We start from the raw sequence: 20,323 nt of genomic DNA, 5'->3' as shown, positions 1-20,323 counted from the left end.
ATGAGGGGGGGGAGACGATGACTCAGGAGGGGGGGGATAGGCTGCGGGGGCATAATTGCTACTCTCTATGAGGGTGGGGTGATCATGACTCAGGGCGGAGGGAATAAGCTGTGGGCGCATAATTATTTTTCTCTATAAAGGGGGGGAGACCTTGACTCAGGGGGGGTAGGATGCGGGGGCATGATTATTATTAATTCTCTAAGAGAGGGGAGTTCATGACTCAGGAGGGGGGAATAGGCTGCAGGGGCAACATTAATATTAATTCTCTATGTGGGGGGAGATCATGACTCAGGGGTGGGGGGAGTAGGCTACAGGGACATCATTATTATTTATTCTCTATGAGGGGGGAGTTCATGACTCAGGAGTAGGGGGAATAGGCTGCAAGGGCATCAAAATTATTAATTGGCTAAGGGGGGGTAATTAACTGACTGTCAGGGGTTGGTAGATGTTAGTATATGATTATAAATAATTTTCATATATTTTATTGTCTATATGTGCCTGTACTAGGGGTTGTATTATTTGGTCATAATTAGAGATGCTCACAGACCCCCATGAAGTGGTTTTGGTTTTGGTTTTGGATCTGGATTGGTTTCGTGTTTAGGTTTTGGCAAAACTGCCCTCTTGTGTTTTGGTTTTGGATTTGGATTTTTGAAAAAATCCTAAAATATGCTAAAATCACATAATTTTGCTCTTTTTTTGTTCCTACATTATAATAAACCTCAAAAACACTAATTTCAAGTAATTTGCAGTCAAAATATTATTTTCATACACTTTCAAACAAAGACTGCAGCGACCTGGCTGGATGCTAAGTGACAGAGCAATGACACAAACACACGGCAGTTCCTAGCACATCTAGGGCACATTGGCACACAGCAGTGGCAGAAAAGAAAAATCGGGGTCCGCCCTCCCTCCCACCTCCCGCTGTGCTGGATCTTAAAAAGGAATCTAAAACTCGCAAGATCCAAAATCTGACGACGTCACGATGACGTTTTGCCTCTCTTTCAAATCCGAAAAAGCACAAAGGTTCCGAGCGCTCGGCTCGGTTCTCAGGTTCTCGGGAAACCGAGCCTGAGCATCTCTAGTCATAATGGAGTATTGTGTTTGAATCATTCAGAGTTTGTTAACAATTTGCATTATAATACAATATTTGCACATTTTCAATACAGGACTCAAAGGTTTCAGAAGCCAGCCAACTGACAACAATGCTGACAGCACTCTTCAAACTATCTGGAGTTTCAGTTAGGCACAGTTGACAATGGACATTATTTATCAAAAATAGCTTTTTATAAATAGCAAAACCTAGCATATTTTCCACCACTGCTGTTCTTGTTAAATAGGCTTCCCCATGCTTTGTATGGCAAAGCTTTGCTGGAAGTCCCCAGTGAGAGTTACCAAAGGTGATGCCCGGTAATAATCTTCACCAATCCGAAAGCTTTGGAGCCCTATCAATCATTTAATTGACATACACCTTCACTGGACTAAATTTGAACAAACCTTTCATTGGGGCGTTTAGTAAATTCAGGCCACTATACCAATACTTACTTCATCAGTAGATAGTGACCCCTCACTCACTCCTTCTTCATTTAAACACCTCACTGCTCCATCCCTCATATGTATGCACCATTGCTCTATAGTTTTTGATCAATCTAACCCTCTTATCTCTTATCTTTATCCGATTAGAGTACTTTATTCCAGATTCCCGCAATCAATTGAATGGCACTTCTGCACAATTCTTTAACTTATGTTGACTATCCTTTGTCTTCATTCTCCTTTATTTCCTTAGTTAATACTTGTTTCAACCACCCCTAGCATTGGATCGCCTAACTAAACTTTCTTAGCTCTCCAATACATTCACTGCCCCCTTTCTAATGTTATTGTATCTTTAGTACCACAGGTTTATGCTTATGTACACTCCTAATCCATTTAAAATGGGACAGTGCTATTATTCAAATTAAGCAGATAAACATTTAATTTGATTTATCATTATAGTAAGTTACTCATGATTTTCATTAAAAATCTTCTCTCTGCCGGGATGTCTTCAATGACCATCTGTTATTATTATTTGCATTACATCAAACATTGTGCAGCCACTAAAGGGAGAATTCAATTGGGCGCGTTACTGTTAAAAGTAACGTGGCCGGCGCACCATAACTGTTCATACGGTAATGTTAACCCTGATTTCTGCAGAAATCAGCATTAAATATTGCCGTACTAATGGTAATTGTGTGCGGCTGCGTTACTTTACCCTTATACAACTCTCATCAATTCATCTACTATAAGAGCAGGCATATCTACTTCTTGAAATTGAAGACCCTACTCATACTATCAAGAAACTCAATTACTTGATCAAGATATGCAAATACTCCTTCCGCTCATTCTAGAATTCCCTTAAGCCTGCATGTTTTCTGTCTTTCTCAAGATAAATATTCAATATCATGGATTGCCACCATTAGCCCTCAATAGGCCAACTTATTTCTCACATTAGGCCAAACTTATCTTTAATCTGTTCAATCTCTCTGTCACCTGTTCAATTGTTCAGGCCCCTAACTCAATAAACAGTAGTCCTGGCATACTACCCAGTTGTATTGTAGGCTTGGCATTGCTGATGTAGAGATGCGGAAGTAATGTTGCATTAGAGAAGCATTGCATGTCAGCTGTTGGCCACTGTCTTGCCTTTTGTATGCTCTATTACCTACCACAAAGCAAAACAAGGCACCTCTGTGGGGTTAAACATCACAAGAAGTAGCCAGACAGCAAGTTATATTATTATTGGGAAGCATGGCAAGGGGAGCTAAAGCCAGGAGGTTGGAAATGAGGCCTTCAAAGTTCCTGTCCTGCGGCTTCATTTGTGCTTAATTTGACTCTGTATGCTAGTGCCAATATTGGGCCTGGGCTCCTTCACAAGCTGTCCCTCTGTGTACTTCATGACACTTGATCTACTGACTAGTATACAATGAAGTACTCATTATGGTAGCTAGTGTACAAAACTGAAAACATTCTGTTGGCTAGCAAAAAGAAGTTGAGCACAATTTAGTGGCTAGTGTACAAAACTAAGCCAAATGTATTCACTGAACAATCTCCCATTTTACGCCAGGAGCATTGAGTCATGCCTGTATTGCATACTCTGCATCCAAATAACCTACCCCATAGCTTTGAATGGAATATGGGCATTGGGTATATATCAACCAGTGCAAATTATCAATAAAGTATACACAATTAAGTATGAATGTAAATAACTGAAACATTTCTGTTTTGCCCTAGACCTTGGGTAAATGGGGATTGTAGTCCAAGATAATTTGAATGTGAAAAAGCAAGGTTGATATTTTTTAATATCAGGGAACAATTACAGTAATTGCTTGCCACAATACTGTTCACATACATCCTCTTAAGAAGAGCAATGATTTCTTAAGGGACTAGAGAGAGAAGTGTAAAATAATTTTTTACGGCTAGTAAATTGAATATTACTGTTTTCTATGAACAAGATGTCAAAATGTATTACAAATCCTTTTTCAGAGAAATAACAATTAAGAAAAAGAGATCTCAATCAAAAGTAATTGAAAGATTTTTCCGTTGATGGAGTCTAGTATATCATGCTTGTACATTTATTATATTTATTCAAAACCAGTTTAACGTGCCCACTTATTAAACATTTTCATTGTTCCTGTGAATAATATACTCAGTGACAGTATAATGCATTACACAGTTTAGTTACATGGCTTCAACAGAAGAAGGGACATTGAGTTATAATCTGAGATAATAAAGGCTTATTAATCACATTTTCCAAAAAGCATGAGAAACAAATGCAAATGAGTTTCATTTAGAATATATTGTTTTCCTTATATTTTTGTAGCATTTAATTGGCAAAGTCACGACACCACACAGGCTATAGTAATAATATAATAAGGTATTATGGAAGCAGAATTACTTTCTAATGGATCTTTTTTTTACTTCCCTCAAGAAATATGTAAAGTGTAAATCTCCAAAAGTAGTGTGAATGAGAACACACAGGGATATATTTACTAAACTATGACTTTGAAAATTGGAGATGTTGCCTATAGCAACCAATCAGATTGTAGCTGTCATTTTGTAGAATGTACTAAATGAATGGTAACTATAATCTCATTGGTTGTTATAAGCAACATCTTTTTCAAACCCGCAGTTTAGTAAATACACCCCACAATCTCTTATTTAAAAGCAAGGTATAAAGGATAACTAATCCGAAACTTGGTACATGGAGCACAAAGATAAAATACACTCTTCAGTTGCATCCTCGTTAATAATAAAGTCTTGTTAATATTTAAATTATAATAAAGTATTTCAATCCTCTTTATCACAAATGGGAAATGACACAGTCCACAGCCATAAAAGGTGCTGACTTGGGTGCAAAAGCAAATCATAGTACTTCAGTTATTTATCTTTGCAATGCACAGGCCATGGTCCTGTATATGATGAATCCAACATTTTTATATAGAACAATTCTTTAAAAGTGTTTTGATAAAGGGATTGATTACATTACTTGTTGGATAGATTCAGTTAAATAAACATTACACTTTACTATACTTATGCAAGACACAGGCTTTGATGAATATATACTGCATACATGTATAATAAATAATTCACCTTACGTTTTTTTTTGCTACCGGTATAAATTATTATAATAGATTAAACAGATTTACTGACTATGTACATGGTTTATACATTCTAACTAATTAAAAAAGAAAGTGAATGATGACTAAGGAATAATTTTTATGTACACATGGGAAAATATGTACTTTCACATGTTTACATTTTAGGTTTTATTTTAATGATGCTTAGCTGCAATATTCATATAATCTTTAACAAATAATTAAATAAAGCATTATTTTATACATATTTGTGTATTAGTTATCCTGCAGTTCTATTTAGAAGCTGCAAGGTGTACAAAGTAGTGCACCCGGTATGTTAATGGTGATTCACTTGCCATGAGAGCAGACAGATTGACTGGATGGTCTCTGATTCTGCTTTGAGATCTGTTTTTATGTTTTTCAATAGAAATGTAATGTTGGGAAAACCTCTTGGTCATCTACTAGTGTTCTATGTTTCAGTACATTTTGTATTTGCTCCTTCACCCCAACTGCATGCTCATTTCCAGCTTACGTCTTCAACCTTTCTGCTCATTTCCATCCTCCTTTAAACACATGTTAATCTCACCAATTCCTAACGAAAACATCCCTCGACCCAGTCTCTCCCCAGCTACTACATTATTCTATCATCCCCTTTGCATCCAAACTACTTGAGCAACTTGTGTACAACCGCCAATATTACTTCTCTATCGATCAGGGAGTGCAATTGGCCTTTCGCCTTCAACATTTCACTGAGGCCTGATCCACTAATATACACATACTCCCCTTCACCCCCATGATTTGTTGGGGTTCCATAAGATTCTCTTCTTGGCCCTGTTTTTCTTATTCTCTACTTTTCGGGAACCATTCAGCCTTCACTAACACCTCTATGCTGACAACACCCAAATCTATCTCTCCTCTCCTGACCAATATGTTTCTCTACTATATCATATAACTAACTTTCTTTGTGCTATTTCCACATGGATGAACCAATGCTACCTAAAGCTCAATATGTCCATGTGACCAGATAAGCTTACTTATCCACCTGGTCTTCTTCTTGGGGAAGAAGGAGAAGGGATGCTCTTCTTACACAGTTTATCTGGGTTTATTTCTCATCGTCAGTAAACGACTGCTACTGAGCACTCATACTTGTGTCACCTTGCCACCAGACACTCGCCAACTGCAAATGCCAACTGCACAATAGTTGTAGGAGAATCTCGCTGCCACCACTAGGCTCCTTTACAGCACCTAGAACCGCTTACTTCTGAGTAGCTAGTATAGCTGCTGCAGCGCCTCTTTGCTGTGGTCTAGCTTGTACCTCCTGACCACTTACTGTGGATCAGGACTACAGAGTAGCGGCAGTAAGTTGACACAGAGATGCTGGGTTCAACACAGGACAGCCGGGGAACGGATTAGAGCAGTGGTTCCCAAAGTTTTGCAGTTCGCGGCACCCTTAGAGTCTCCATAATTTTTTTAAGGCACCCCTCCAAAATAATTACTGAGCAGTCCTGTTTTAGAAGTAGTTGGGTCAAAAAAGTGTAATAAGTATTAAGGTCAGGACAGAAATACTTATTTAGTTGTATGCAAAAATGCCCCCTCTGCATCCAGACACTCTGCCCCCTCTGCATCCAGACACTCTGCCCCCTCTGCATCCAGACACTCTGCCCCCTCTGCATCCAGAGACACTGCCCTCTCTGCACTCAGACACAGTGCCCCCTCTGCATCCAGTTCCTCTGCCCTCTCTCATGCTGCCCCCTCTGCCCTCTCTCACACCTTCCCCCCTATGCCCTCTCTCACTGCCCCCTCTGCCCTCTCATGCTGCCCCCTCTGCCCTCCCATGCTGCCCACTCCTCTGTCCTCTGTCATGCTGTCCCCCTCCTCTGCATTCTCTCACGCTGTCCCCCTCCCCTTCCCTCTCTCACGCTGTCCCCCTCCTCTGCCCTCTCTCACGCTGTCCCCCCTCCTCTGCCCTCTCTCACGCTGTCCCCCTCCTCTGCCCTCTGTCAAGCTGTCCCCCTCCTCTGCCCTCTGTCATTCTGCCCCCACTGCCACGTGCCAGCCATAGAAAAAACAAACAACACAAAAACGTACCAATCCGCGCGGTGCCGGGACCCAGCATCCTCCTCTGTCACGCAGCTTGTCACTGAATATCGACATTCAGTGACAAGCTGCGTGAGAGAGGAGGATGCTGGGTCCCGGCACCGCGCGGATTGGTACGTTTTTGTGTTGTTTGTTTTTTCTATGGCTGGCCCACAGCACCCCTGTGACAGCGCAGCGGCACCCCTGGGAGTCGCGGCCCACACTTTGGGAACTGCCGTATTGGAGTGTAAGCTGTTATCTGTTGGTCACAAGATACAGCAGGTAATAGGCATCAGACAGAATCTTCAAACAGTGATGTTTGATTGCTCAATGGTCCTGACAAGGACCTTTCCATACTAATTAGTGGTACTAGTGATCATCCAGAAATACAGATGGAATAATACATTACATTGTCAAACAGAGCTCTTTATATACTGTTTCTGTTACACATGTTGGCAGGGGTTAAATCAGCCCCTTTTCTGACCTGGCACCACAATGTCTGAGATATTACATTCAGTGATTAGCATCGGGCTGTAATATGTTCTCTAAACTTGGATTTAAATGCAATTTAAACTTAACAAAATTTACATCAATCTGTGAAATCCTAAATTACTTGCTGTTAGGTTTCTTATCTCTCTAAGACACAGGATGAAAGTCTAACCACCCCTCTGGTGAATTCAGGCTAAAAGATGTCTTGGTAACTCACAAATGAAAAGGCCTAATTAACATGGGATTTCCTTTCTTCCTTTCTTTAAAAACACATTTCCTCCAACATAAGCCTACTGCATCAGAAATCAATACGTTTCTAATACAAAATCAGTACATTTCCAATTATATACATTGGCACACTGCACCACTAATTGAAAAAAAATTATAAAATAAGTTATTTACAAGTGATCCACAGTTGAAAACAGAGCTTATCATTTTCCCTCCTCCCAGAGTCACCACCTCCCTTCAAATATCCATCACCATCAATAACACCACAATTTTCTCCACCTCCCAAGCACGCTAATGTGAAAGGGTGCCTCCCGAATGCGGGGCCCATGATGAGGGTGACGAAGAGAGGACTAAGACACTCACCCAACCAGTGATCCAGCACAGATAAATGTTTCATTCTTTCAGGGTTCCTCGGCGTTGGTAAAGGTAAGGCAAAAGGCAAATGACTCACTGCAGGCCAATCAGGACTCACCTCCAGGCATTTCAATTTTTGATGCCGTGGGAAGCCAGTCGGTGCTCACTGCGGCACCACCCAACACCCATGTGGTGGATAATATTTAGTCATCACATGTGGTATGAAGACAGTCCGACGGTGGAGAGGGACCTGTGGGTTGCTCTGGAAAAGAGTCGTTTCACGGTCAAAAAAGAAGCCGGCGTAATCAAACCAGAATAGAACAAAAGAAGCGGGTTGTTCAAGTAAGAAGATGTTGGGTTCAAGCCAGAAGAGTCATTAAGACAACTGAAGATGGTGGCAGACAGCAGAGAGTGAGAGAACAACAAGCTTAACAAAGAAGACTGTTAAGGACTGTCCAGAGAGGAAGCAGCAAGGGGATGGCAAAGAGCTGGCACGGTTCCCTCTTGCTGCCGACAGAAGCTGCAAGTGACAGGGAAAGCCCTTAGACGACCCTCTTCCAGGCCCCCATCTGCACCCTTTTATGTACACTTTGAGCACAAGGCCTATGGCATCTTTTGGGCACTAGCCCTGTGCAGCAATAGTAGGCACAATGCTCAGGTTATTTAGATATTATATGTTGCTGTTATTTACTCATTGGGAGTATTTTTAAATTCAGGATTAGCCTGTGGCCAAAGTAATTTAGGCACTAGGCCTCTGGAGACCAGCTTGGCACCAGGCTTGGCACAGTTAGGAGGTAGGCCTGTCATTCTGAGGTCATGCTCGATTGTACAAATAACCTTAGGTGGCCATTGCAGCACTGTGTATACCTTTAGTGTGCCCTTGCCATCAATCATCAGGCCCCTATTGAAGGTGGAGGTTTGATATCTGTTATTGTACCTGTTGTCTGTATTCTGTGATTGGTGTATTGGAATTGTGGGGATTGTAGTCAAGGTAATACACTACACCTATTGCTAGGCATTAAAGTTGTGTAGCAAACTGGTCACGTAGAATGTTGTTAGCACCAGGCATCTGCTGTTGTAGCTAGCACTAGAGTGGGTGGTACATGTTAGCCCGGTAGACAGCACTGTGGGTGGGCTGTTGTATGTCACCTTTTTCCTAGATGCCAATCTTTAGAGTTGCAGATTACCTTCAAGAGGAGACAGAGACTAACCGATGAGTATTATTGTTCGGTTTTGATTTTCTCTTGCTGTGGCCCTCACCAGTACATCGGTGAGTAGGACATTCAAGTGGCATATTTCCCTGTCCCTATATATCTGTTGTCCCATTCCCAGGACCAGACCAAATCGAGGTGTCGACAATAGGAATAGAGTGTAGGGTCTCTCTCCTGGTCGTCTCCTTGGACACCCCCTTCCTTCAACTGAATTATTGAACTCCAATAATTGTTGTGGTTTCTCCCCTAGACAGAAGTGGCGTGTGGGAAGCGATGCAGAGTAACCAGTACAAATGGTATGTGGACTAATCGTGAAGAAAGTAAGAATTTTATATGTGTCTGTCATTCCCAGCCACATTGCAACCTCCGACTATGTGCCATTCCCCTCACTCATCTATCTCCACTTCAATCCATCTTAAATGCCGCAACAAAATTGAACTTTCCCATTGCTCAACATCTGCCGCACCACTCTGCAAATCCGTACAATCTTGGAACATTTTCAGTAGCTGTACCATTTGCACTCACAATCACAATATATACAATATAGATACAATATATCAAACAGTCTATTTAATTTATATATATACACACTATATGGACAAAAGTATTTGACCACACCTGGTAATTATTGAATATTTGGTGTTTCAATCAGACCTATTGCCAGAGGTGTATAAAATAAAGCACCTAGCCATGCAGTCTCCATTTGCAAGCATTTCTGATACAAAATGGGTCGCTCTGAAGAGCTTGGTGACTTTAAGCGTGGTACTGTTATAGGATGCCACCTTTGCAATAAGACGGTTCCTGAAATTTCATTCCTGCTGGATATTCCACTGTTAACTGTAAGTGATATTATTAGAAAGTGGAAGTGTTTAGGAACAACAGCAACTCAGCCACAAAGCAAAAGACCATGTAAAATGACAGAACGGGATCAACAACTGCTAAGGCGCATGGTGCGTAAAAGTCGCCAACGCTCTGCTGATTCCATAGCTGAAGAGTTTCTCAACTTCCACTGGCATTAATGCAAGCACAAAAACTGTGCGGCGGGAGCTTAATGGAATGGGCTTCATTGGCCGAGCAGCTGCATGCAAGCCTCCCATCACCAACACCAATGTCAAGCGTCGAACGGAGTGGTGTAAAGCACACCGACACTGGACTGTGGAGCAGTGGAAATGTGTTCTGTGGAGTGACGAATCACGCTTTCTTGTTTGGCATTCAGATGGGCGAATCTGTTTTTGCCGGATCCCGGGAGAACGTTTAATGCCTGACTGCATTATGACAACTGTAAAGTTTGGTGGAGGAAAGATAATGGTATGGGGCTGTCTTTCAGGGTTTGGGCTAAGCCCTTTATCTCCAGTGAAGGGCAATCGTAATGCTTCAGCATAACAAGTCATTTTGGACAATGCTATGCTTCCAACTTTGTGGCAACAGTTTGGGGAAGGCCCTTATCTATTCCAAAATGACTGTGCCCCAGTGCACAAAACAAGAACTACATAGACGTGGTTTGATAAGTTCGGTGTGAAAGAACTTGACTGGCCTGCACACAGCCCTAACCTCAACCCCATTGAACACCTTTGGGATGAACTGGAATGGAGATTGCGAGCCAGGACTTCTCGTCCAACATCAGTGCTTGAACCTCATAAATGCTCTACAGAATGAATGGGCACAAATTCCCACAGAAAAACTCCAACATCTTGTGGAAAGCCTTCCAAAAAGAGTGGAAGCTGTTATTGCTGAAAAACGGAGACCAACTTCATATTAAAGTATAGGTATTTGAATACAATGGGCCTGATTCATTAAGGAAAGTAAAGCAAAAAAAATAGTAACTTTGCACCTTGGCAACATCATATTGCATTGCAGGGGGAGCTAAATTTAATATCTGGGGACAGATTTATAGTTGTGGAAGGGCATGTCCTAGATTAACTTTAAATTTCAGTGTAAAAATAAAGCTATGAAGTATTTGTGTGCTACATGAAAAAACAGCCAGTACTTAACTTATGGGAGAAATAATAAACTAATATGCAACCCTTGCATTGTAACATGGTCTTATCCAGGAGAAAATGTACTAATATTTTTGCTTAACTTTCCTTAATGAATCAGAACCAATGTAATTACAGTCCCTGTGGTGTAATGGTCAAGCATACGAACACTTTTGTCCATATAATGTACGTGTGTGTATGTATATATATATATATATATATATATATATATATATATATATATATATATATATATATACACACGCACAAACATACACACACACAATATATATGGAATATTCACTTAAATTATATATCCGGCTAGAGCTTATGTACATGAACTAAATACCTAATTGCATAGTTCACTAATTTTTGCTTAATTCCTAGGCCTGGTCAAATCCCTTTCAGCATCACCCCACCGCAAGGCTATACGTGGGCCCCTACCACTAGTCTACCACTGGTTCTCGTGTCCTAGGTACCACACTGACTGGCATAGTGAAATGGTCAGTGAAATGAAAGGAGTGAACTGTAAAGACTGCTCATATACAGGCGTCGAATTGAAATATAATGCACTCATTTCACAGTACTTAGCAAATGCAAGTAAAACGATTAAAAAATGGATCACATTATAATTTATAATATATAATATAATAATTAAGCATCGGCATGAGCAGTTATAGAATTTTATGGAACTGGACGATAACCACATCTGATGCATTGCAAACAACTCTTTGTAGCTTTGTTTTAACATTTTCACTTTAGCTCTACTCAACAATTCCATATAGATTTTGATAAGCTTTCATGCAAAGCTAAGCTACAAAACACCCTTAGCTGAAAGCTAAAAACTGCATATGCCCACTATGTTCCTTTAAATGCTTCATGAATTCAGAGTAAATAGTATGGTAAAGTGGGCTAAATGGGAACCAAAAGCCATACACTGTTTGAAAAAATTGTAAAAACTTTCTTAAAATGTCCCCTTATATAAAAATAGAATTTCTTGACAAAACCAAAATATTAGGAATTTTATCCTCACTTATGGAACTGAGGGTGGAAATGTCCAAACATCTTTTAATATGTCAACTGGGTTCACTATACATTCAGAGCCACTGGATTAATTGTATAGGTGCAGCCAACTTGCAGACAGCCGTTCTATTGGGAGCAACATTTAAAGAAAGATGTAAGCTAATGATTTAATTACCTTGTTTGAATGTGAAAGTTGTTTGTAGTGCCGGTGTGTTCATAGTCGTGGACAGCAGCAGCGAAAATCATTGCAAAAATCTCCAGTTCTGTTAGCCAGTGCTAGAAAAGCAAAAGTAGATGACTGAAATGTTCTATCAAGAAACTTGTTACTATTATTTAATATTCAAGTATGTCATTTTCCATACTTTAGTTCAATAAGATTCAACTATCACATGTATTAAAATGGTCTTGTACAGTTTCCAACTAGATACACTGAAGGCAACCAAGTTCACATCCTCCATATATTCCTTTGCATTTAATTGACCATTTTAAACAAGCAGGTACACCACTTTAAATAAGCAAATACGACTTACTCCATGTGCATTCAATCATAAACTGATTAAAACATATAAGACTGAACAGTTACCTAACATGGATCTCTTGTTAGTACCAGCATATACCCCAAAACTCACTTATTAGGAATAGATCACAGGCCAAATGAGTTTCTAAGTAGGAATTTCCAATTTAGAATGAGCCCAGTGCAGCATACTGTGCCCAATCTAACAGGTCAGTGCATACATCTGTTTACGTTCCTCATTCAGCAAAATCATGGTTCAGCTTCATATCCAATGTGAACAATCATTGCTGGGCCGACTGTACCAGTAGGCGAGTCTAGATGGTTAGCTATCAAAGGCTTCAATTCCTGACCACTAAAAGCGGCCATGTCCTGTCCACTAAAGGGAGATTCAGTAAACTGGAAGAGTAAAGAATTTGTCTTTATCCCCACTGGTGTTGTTTGGGCTTTGTTAAGGAAAGAACCCCGCATTAGCGGCCATCATTTCAGTTGTATTCCCTGCTACCATGATAGTTCTGCTTCTGCCTTCGGGATATAGGGATACATATTACACTATTGAGAATTAATGCGAAAAGAGTCAGAGGAGAAAGTGGGCCAAACAAGCTGATCACCCTTTAAAAAGAAGTATGGCTCTACAAGCCAAGCATCTCCAACTATTATTTTGTCTTGGCCCTGCATCCAAAAATAAAAACCAATTGAAGAATCTGAACAATTAAATTCACAAAGCACAAAAAAAGAAAAATAACTCAAAACAATAATGCCCAGCAAAAAAATGTAAACCTGGCAAACATAAAACATCACAAATACAAAAAAAAAATATTTTTTACATCTTCAGATGATTGATATTTTACTGGCTTGTATATGCCTTCTATATTTACTAGAGATGGGTGGTTCGGATTACTTGAAATCCGGCGAAATCTGACGTTGTGGATCTGAGTGAAACCGAGTCATGACTCGATTTCTCCCGCCAGATTTGGATCTCAAAACAAGGCGAATTGTCATATCTGTGATTATTTTTTTGCAAAACTCTTGTGAGTTTTGGATTACCATCTTTTGTATATACAGTCCGCCCTTGTTCTCTCAAGTGCCATTTTAGAACAGACAGGTGTAGGGAGGAGGTTAGCTGTGGTGCTCTGCTCATAAAATAGCGTTATGGTTGAACCAGGGACATAGGAAATCATTATCATCCTTTCATTGTAAAGCAGTTCTGTAGAGAATAGTCAGTTACAATAGTTTGCTGATCAATTGTTTTTAATTTCAATCTTAAATATACTTACACATACTAGTGGCGATTGGTGGTTGTTAATACATTGCATTGCAAATATATAATAGTACTAGACAGCATATGCAGACTGAGTTAGATAGATATCATTCTGAACTAACTGGTATATTCTTTAAGAAAAACAGTGTGCTTTTGCCGTCAAACTAGCAACAGAATCCAAAAAACAAACAGATTTCTTTCTTTTAAAAATGAATGTTTTTCTAGTGAAAGTAAGCTTGTGTGACGCAGTGAATACTGAATAATTTTGAAAAAAACTGGGTGTTAGCATGTGAAATTCAGCAGCAGTTGCACACCCCAAAAAAGGCTACATATTATTATATTCTAAGTTTTTCTATTTTTCAGTACTTGTCTATTTTTGGAGGGTCATTCAGTAAAATCTATATTTAAAAAGGTTGTTTGTGTGTGAGGGTTTTTTCTGGGTATTTTTGACATTCAGTGATCGCATGTAGAACATTGCAGCGGCTGCAAAAAAAATGTCATCAGCCATGCCACTAACTGAAGTAAGCCCATTGGATAAATTAAACAGCAAACAAAATTTAGTATAAGGTTCAAGAGTTAAAAATGTTAAAACACTACACATACAGTAAATTTGAAACTTTGTACAGCAGGCATTATGTAGAGTGAAGAGGCAATAACTATCCAATGTAATTAGATGGACAGAGGCACCAGAAGATATTTAGATAAGTAAATAGCCAATTCTAAAAAGCTGCCTAATTTGCTGTCACTATATAAATAAATGAGATGTTGAGAGATGAAGGTGGCCTGCACCCATACTACAAAAATTCAAATATTAGGCACACAATACATTGACAGAGTATCCATCAGTTCCCAAGAGCATGGCTTTCAATACCTTGTCACTATATAAATAAATGAGGATACTGAGAGACGAAGTTAGCCTGCAAGCATACTTCAAAAATTCAAAGATTAGGCACACAATACATTGCCAGAGCATTCATCGGTAGCCAAGAGCTGGGCTTTCCACCTTGTTTTCCTTATATGTTCTGAGCCATAATGCTGTCCTTCTGCATCAAAAAAGGGGACACCTCAATATTTATGTGGGAGGGAGGGATGAAAAAATCTTTGCCCTGGGGGAAGCTTCGTCCAACCCGGGGTAAAAAAGACTGCCCGAGACTTGCAGCAAAGGCGGTGCCCAAGAAGTGGTGTACTCACACAGCTGAGTTCTAAATGGACGTAGGGGTTGCGCCCTTGGCCGCATTTCTCCTATCTCCGTGCTACTCGTTCCTGCTCATACGTTTTTGCTATGTTGAGTTAACTCCTGGGGGCATCTGAGTACCTGTGAGTGCATCCAAATCTACGGGAAAGGCAGCTGCTGTAGGTGAGGACTTCTCCTGTTAGTTCTAAAAACATATGACAGTTACTAGAAAGCTGTAACAACGTAAAGGATTCTATCATGGGATCAGTGGTGTAATGGCAATTTGACCTTCCAGAGTTTGGTTTTGCTATTAGTTGTTAGCTGACTTGCATTGCTCTTTCCGACACTATTTTCGTTTAAACAAAAACTGTGACCATTTACCAAATTTACATTGGTGTCCGTGAGGTTATTCATTTATTCAATTACAGTAATAGTAAGTCTGAACATGTGAAGGAGGTTTGGGTGCAAAGAAAGGGAGATATCAACATTATACAGTTTATTCGTTTTTGAAGCGAATCAGAGAAAGCAATGATGGCAAAGTTACAAAATCCTTTATTAAGACAGCTCGCTGCAGACTTTGGCCAACACTGGGGAAAATAGGGACCTTTGTGAATGGATTATTAGAAAATAGACTGGAAATGAATGTTAGTGCTATAAATAATAATACAGGAGTAAAAACAGCTCAAAATGACATTATTTTACCTATTTTTCACAATTTGTTTTATTAAATCCAGATCCAAAACCAAAACCTTTTGATAAAATTGGTAGCAAAGCCAAACCACAAAGTTGGTTTAGAACCGACATTGGTTTCTAAACCGAAACACGAGGGTCAGCGCACATCTCTTATGTTTACTAAAATGTTATTTTCTAACTGTATTCTATCATAATTGGAGTTTCTTTTATACTTTATAATAAAAAAATAGATTTTACAATGTCTAAATATTTATACACCTTAACTTTTAGAACCCCGAAAAACAATTCCTGTGCTTGCATGAGAAAATATAATACATTTGGAAATCAGTCAGAAAACAATCAGAAGGTAGGAATGCATCAATGTTGCCAAGGGAAATTGAGATGTGCTATCCTGCTTATTGGCATCACTAGTTTTGGTTTCTGTCAACCTGATATATTAGTGCTTACTATAAACATGCCCACACAAAGTGAAATAATGTCCCAGGCATGACTTCATCAAAGACTTCCCGGTTAACATGTCATGAGACCTATTAGCACTTATAGGGGGCAATTTAGAGTTGGATGCAAGGACATTTGTGTCAGATTTTAAACTGCATGTTCCAAACACTTGCGGCTCATTGCACTTAAAAAAAATAGACCAATTCATTAAGAGCATGCAGATGCAAGTTAAATTCTCCAACTTAAGATGTATTTTGAGTAAACACACATTTGAAATATACTTTACTTGTCCAATATAAATTTTACTAAAAGACAGGCAGAGTTCTCGAGCTGATGATGATGGCAGCAGTTTTGCTCCAGACGCATCTGTATGCTAGGTTGTGTTTCTCTTAAGATGTTGGTAACTCAAAATGCAGACAAAGAGACTTATAATTGTGTAATTACATTTTTGTCCATATATGAATGGGCAACTTCTATTTTAAATGCTAAGGGGTAGATTTAATAAAACACCTAAAAAGGAAAAGTAGGTGTGTTGCCCATAGTAGATAATGGTAGCTAGAATCTGATTGGTTGCTATGGACAACTATTCCACTTTCTTTTTTAGATGTTTTAGTAAATCTACTCCTAAATCACCTAAATAGTGTCAGTGTAATTTTAATCTAGCAATGACCTTCATGTCAGCTGCTACTATATTTAGGTTACAGTAAATTTAACAATCCTTACAGGGCTAAAAATTAAGAAAAATATGTCTGAAAAATAAAAGCTGCGATCTAGCTTATTTATTTTTAGTGAAACTATTTAGGGTTATAATAATGAGTGCAATTACCTGTAGAACTACAAAAAGTGTTGATTTATTTATAAATTTAGTTTAGAAAAGTGTTAATTTATTATATAAATGTATTTTTCAGTGTATAAAGCTCTTAAAATAAACATTGAAAAATGCAATATGCAGCCAAAAGAAAATTCCAAACATCCAGAACAAAAACAGTGGGTAAATGTTCAACTATTTAAAGTTTACTCCACACAGAGCAACACTTTAGAGCTCAACTGTCATTGCTGTTTCATCATCTGTTCAGTTGCCCACTGAGCTCAATTGTAATTACTCTATTAACCCCTGCCACGGTGCAATAAGGTATCCTTTACCTCTTCCATTGCCCTGCACAATATGGATCAATTGTTCCTTTCAATACTTTCATTACCTACTGTGACTGGATCACTTTTAAATAACTTATGGTATAAATTTATTTAAAGGAAATAGCGCAGGTCACTTATTTATATAATTGAAATGTACTTATTTTTGATATTGTGTGTATGTTAGTAAAGGAGATATCTTTATATCTGAGAGCAGGGGAAGAAATGTGTTTGTTTTAACTTTGCTAGAGGAAGTGCATTATATATCTGATACAATAAGCCTTTCGAGGAAGTCTTTTGTGTATCTTGGAGTAGGGAAAAAAACTTGTTGGGGTTTTGTGACTTTCTTTGGTAATGTGTGTTCTGCAGCTGTCTGAAGAAAGGACCCATGTTAATCTCATGTTAATTAGATCTTTTGATGTGTGGGGGACCAGCACCTGAAGGCACAGGAAGGTTTAATTAAGACTTGCTGCTAGATTTCCTGCGTCTAAAAACGAGTTTTAGCATATCATAGATAAGTGTAAATATTGTCAGCTTTGCATTGCATGTAAATCTATGTTTGGGTAAACAAATTGTATCCTGATTCTAAAAATAGCTCAGACCTCAGGGGGCTGTCTTACGATGTGAGGCTGTGTTTAAATCATGTATAAAAAGCACTGTCTTGTATTGAAAATTGTTCTTCTTGCTTCATCTGACCTGCTCCTTGGTACCTCCAACCAGGTGAGCAAATAAACATCACTTGCTTCAAAGACCTGCTTGGAAATTTCTCTATCCCTGTGATCTACAGGTTAAACCCATAATCTAATCCATTCCCGACTGTTTCTGAGGTTTGGACCCAGCTTTCCGGTACCACCTCTCTGCCCTCTACCCAGCAGCTCTGGCCAGTGTGATAGGCCAGGGGGGATTCATTCACAACAACCCTGATCCATAGGAAGAGGTCAGGAGTACCAGCCCAAGTACACCAGTAACGGGATACACTTGCAGCGTCAGTTACCCAGAAAAAAGCTGCTACTGGATGCAGGTAAGGAGTCCAGTGGTGGCAGTATTTGTAAGCCCCTCCTACTGTGGTTAGAGGGAAAATTCGGGATAACGAAAGAGAACGGTGGCAAAGTAAGCCCAGCCGGTTCCCAGCAACAGCAGACAGGGTGGCATAGGCGGTCCATCCTATCACACCTACCCTACCTAATAATCATTTATCCACATCTCTAAATCATGCACCTACTCAATTTGCACTCTCTCTTTCTTCAATTCACTTTCGTCATACTTTTCTCCAAACTCCTCATCGCTTTCTATACATCCTATTCCTACCACCCTTATTTTTATTTTCCCTTCACTATCCTTCGCGCTACTCTACAAACATGAACTGTTTTTGGCTTTTTGGCTCCTCGCTCCACCCCAAACCTTTCCATCCACCCCGTACTTTCAATCCCATCAACCTTATGCACACATCTCCACTATCCACTCTTCCCTTCTCCTGTGCAGTATAGAAAACCAGATCGGTTTTAAGCAAGCGTACGTACATTCATTCTATTTATTTTCAAATTCTATCAACGTCATTGCCATTACAGAAACTTGGCTTACCTCCTATGATACTACATCCCCAGCAGCACTCTCTTACATGGGACTTTCCCTCAACCACACTTCCAGATTTGGAAACAGACAAGGTGGTGGAGTAGGAATTCTACTTTCTCCAAGCTACACCTTCCAAGTCATACCCTCTTCAATCTCACCCTTATTCTCTTCCCTTGAAGTTCAAACTATCCATCTATTTTATTCACTCCACTTTCTTGTTGCTGTTATGTATCGCCCCGAGGTCCAGTTTCCCAATTCCTTGACAACTTTGTGCCTGGCTCACTTACTTCCTATCTATTGACCTGCCTATTCTCATACTAGGCAATTTCAACATTGATTATTAGTGAAATAATCCACTCAACTACTTTCACTTCCTTCTTTGGTCTCTCCCAGTGGACCTAAACTCCCACCCACTGTGATGGACACTGCCTTGACCTTGACTTATTTCCCTACTGCTCCATCTCTAGAATCTATTACCGGAAAGAAGGAATTAAGGGTGACTTGGGGGGTGTAGAATTATCTTGCCGAATGGTGTCAATTTGTCTTTGAATTAGGTGGAAAAATAATGGGCTATGAGGGAGCATTTGGATGCAGGGCATGAGGTAAGGTGAGGTGGGGATATTAACTGTTATGGAGAGATCAAGGTAGGGTGAAGATTTAGAAGGAGGGAAAACAATTAACTCAGTTTAAGCAATGTTGTTTTTGGGAAAATATGAAGGCATCCAAGAGGCATTGTCAAAAAGGAAGTCAGAGACACGAGAGAGCGGGGGTGGGGCGGTCTCAGTGGAAAAGATGCAGAGTTGAATATCTTCAGCGTAGAGATGATACTGGAGACCAAAGGAAGAGATGAGATCACCCTGGGAGATAGTGTACAGCAAGAAAAGAAGAGGGCCAAGGACAGAGACCTGAGGGACTCCAACGGAGAGGGCGAAGGAGCATTTGGCAAGGTATGAAGTGAACCAAGAGAGGACAGTGTCAGAGAGGCTGAGAGGAAGAAAAGTCTGCAGAAGGAGGGGATGTTTCACAGTGTGAAAGGCCGCAGAGAGGTCTAAGAAAACGAGCAGGGAGAAGTGACCCCTGGATTTGGCCCAGAGGAGGACATTAGTAACTTTGGCCAGGGTGGTTTCAGTGGAGTGGAGGGGGCAGAAACAAGGTTGAGGAGGGAGTTAACCGAGAGGTGACTGGTAAGGGGGTTGCAGAAAATCTACTCAAGTAGTTTGGAGACATATGAGAAAAATTATATGGAGAGGTAATTGCGAGAGATGTGGGGTCAAGGTTGGGTTTCTAAGTATGGGGAGAAAATGACATGTTTGAAGGAGTGGGGGACAATGCCAATGGAGCGTGACAGATAGAAAAAGGTGAGCAAGGTGGGAGCAGGCACTGGGGGAAAGGGAGCAAACGAGGTGAGAAGGAATGGGATCCAGTTGGCAGGTAGATGGGGGAAAGGAAAGAATGAGATAGTGGACTTCATCACCCTATGTAGGGCATAAGGAGCTCCAGATTTGGCTGCTGGGGGAAGGAGGAACAATGATGGTGGCTGAAGGGTGAAGCAAGGAGAAGATATCAAGTCGGATAGCCTCAA

The 20,323-nt window shown here is 40.0% G+C and overlaps 1 protein-coding gene across 5 annotated transcripts in view; it reads right to left on the bottom strand.

Moving 5' to 3' along the window:
- The window catches only part of PDE1C (phosphodiesterase 1C), a 702,427-nt gene that overhangs the window by 91,020 nt on the left and 591,084 nt on the right, over positions 1–20,323 (bottom strand). For all 5 annotated transcript variants that reach the window (XM_075212604.1, XM_075212600.1, XM_075212602.1 and 2 more), the window contains one exon: positions 12,137–12,237. In XM_075212604.1, the coding sequence (XP_075068705.1) occupies positions 12,137–12,237 (101 nt within the window). The remainder of the gene's footprint in view (positions 1–12,136; positions 12,238–20,323) is intronic.

Source organism: Mixophyes fleayi, chromosome 5 (genome assembly GCF_038048845.1).
Source record: "Mixophyes fleayi isolate aMixFle1 chromosome 5, aMixFle1.hap1, whole genome shotgun sequence".
NCBI classification, from domain to species: Eukaryota; Metazoa; Chordata; class Amphibia; order Anura; family Limnodynastidae; genus Mixophyes; species Mixophyes fleayi.
This window is presented reverse-complemented; position numbering and strand designations above follow the sequence as displayed.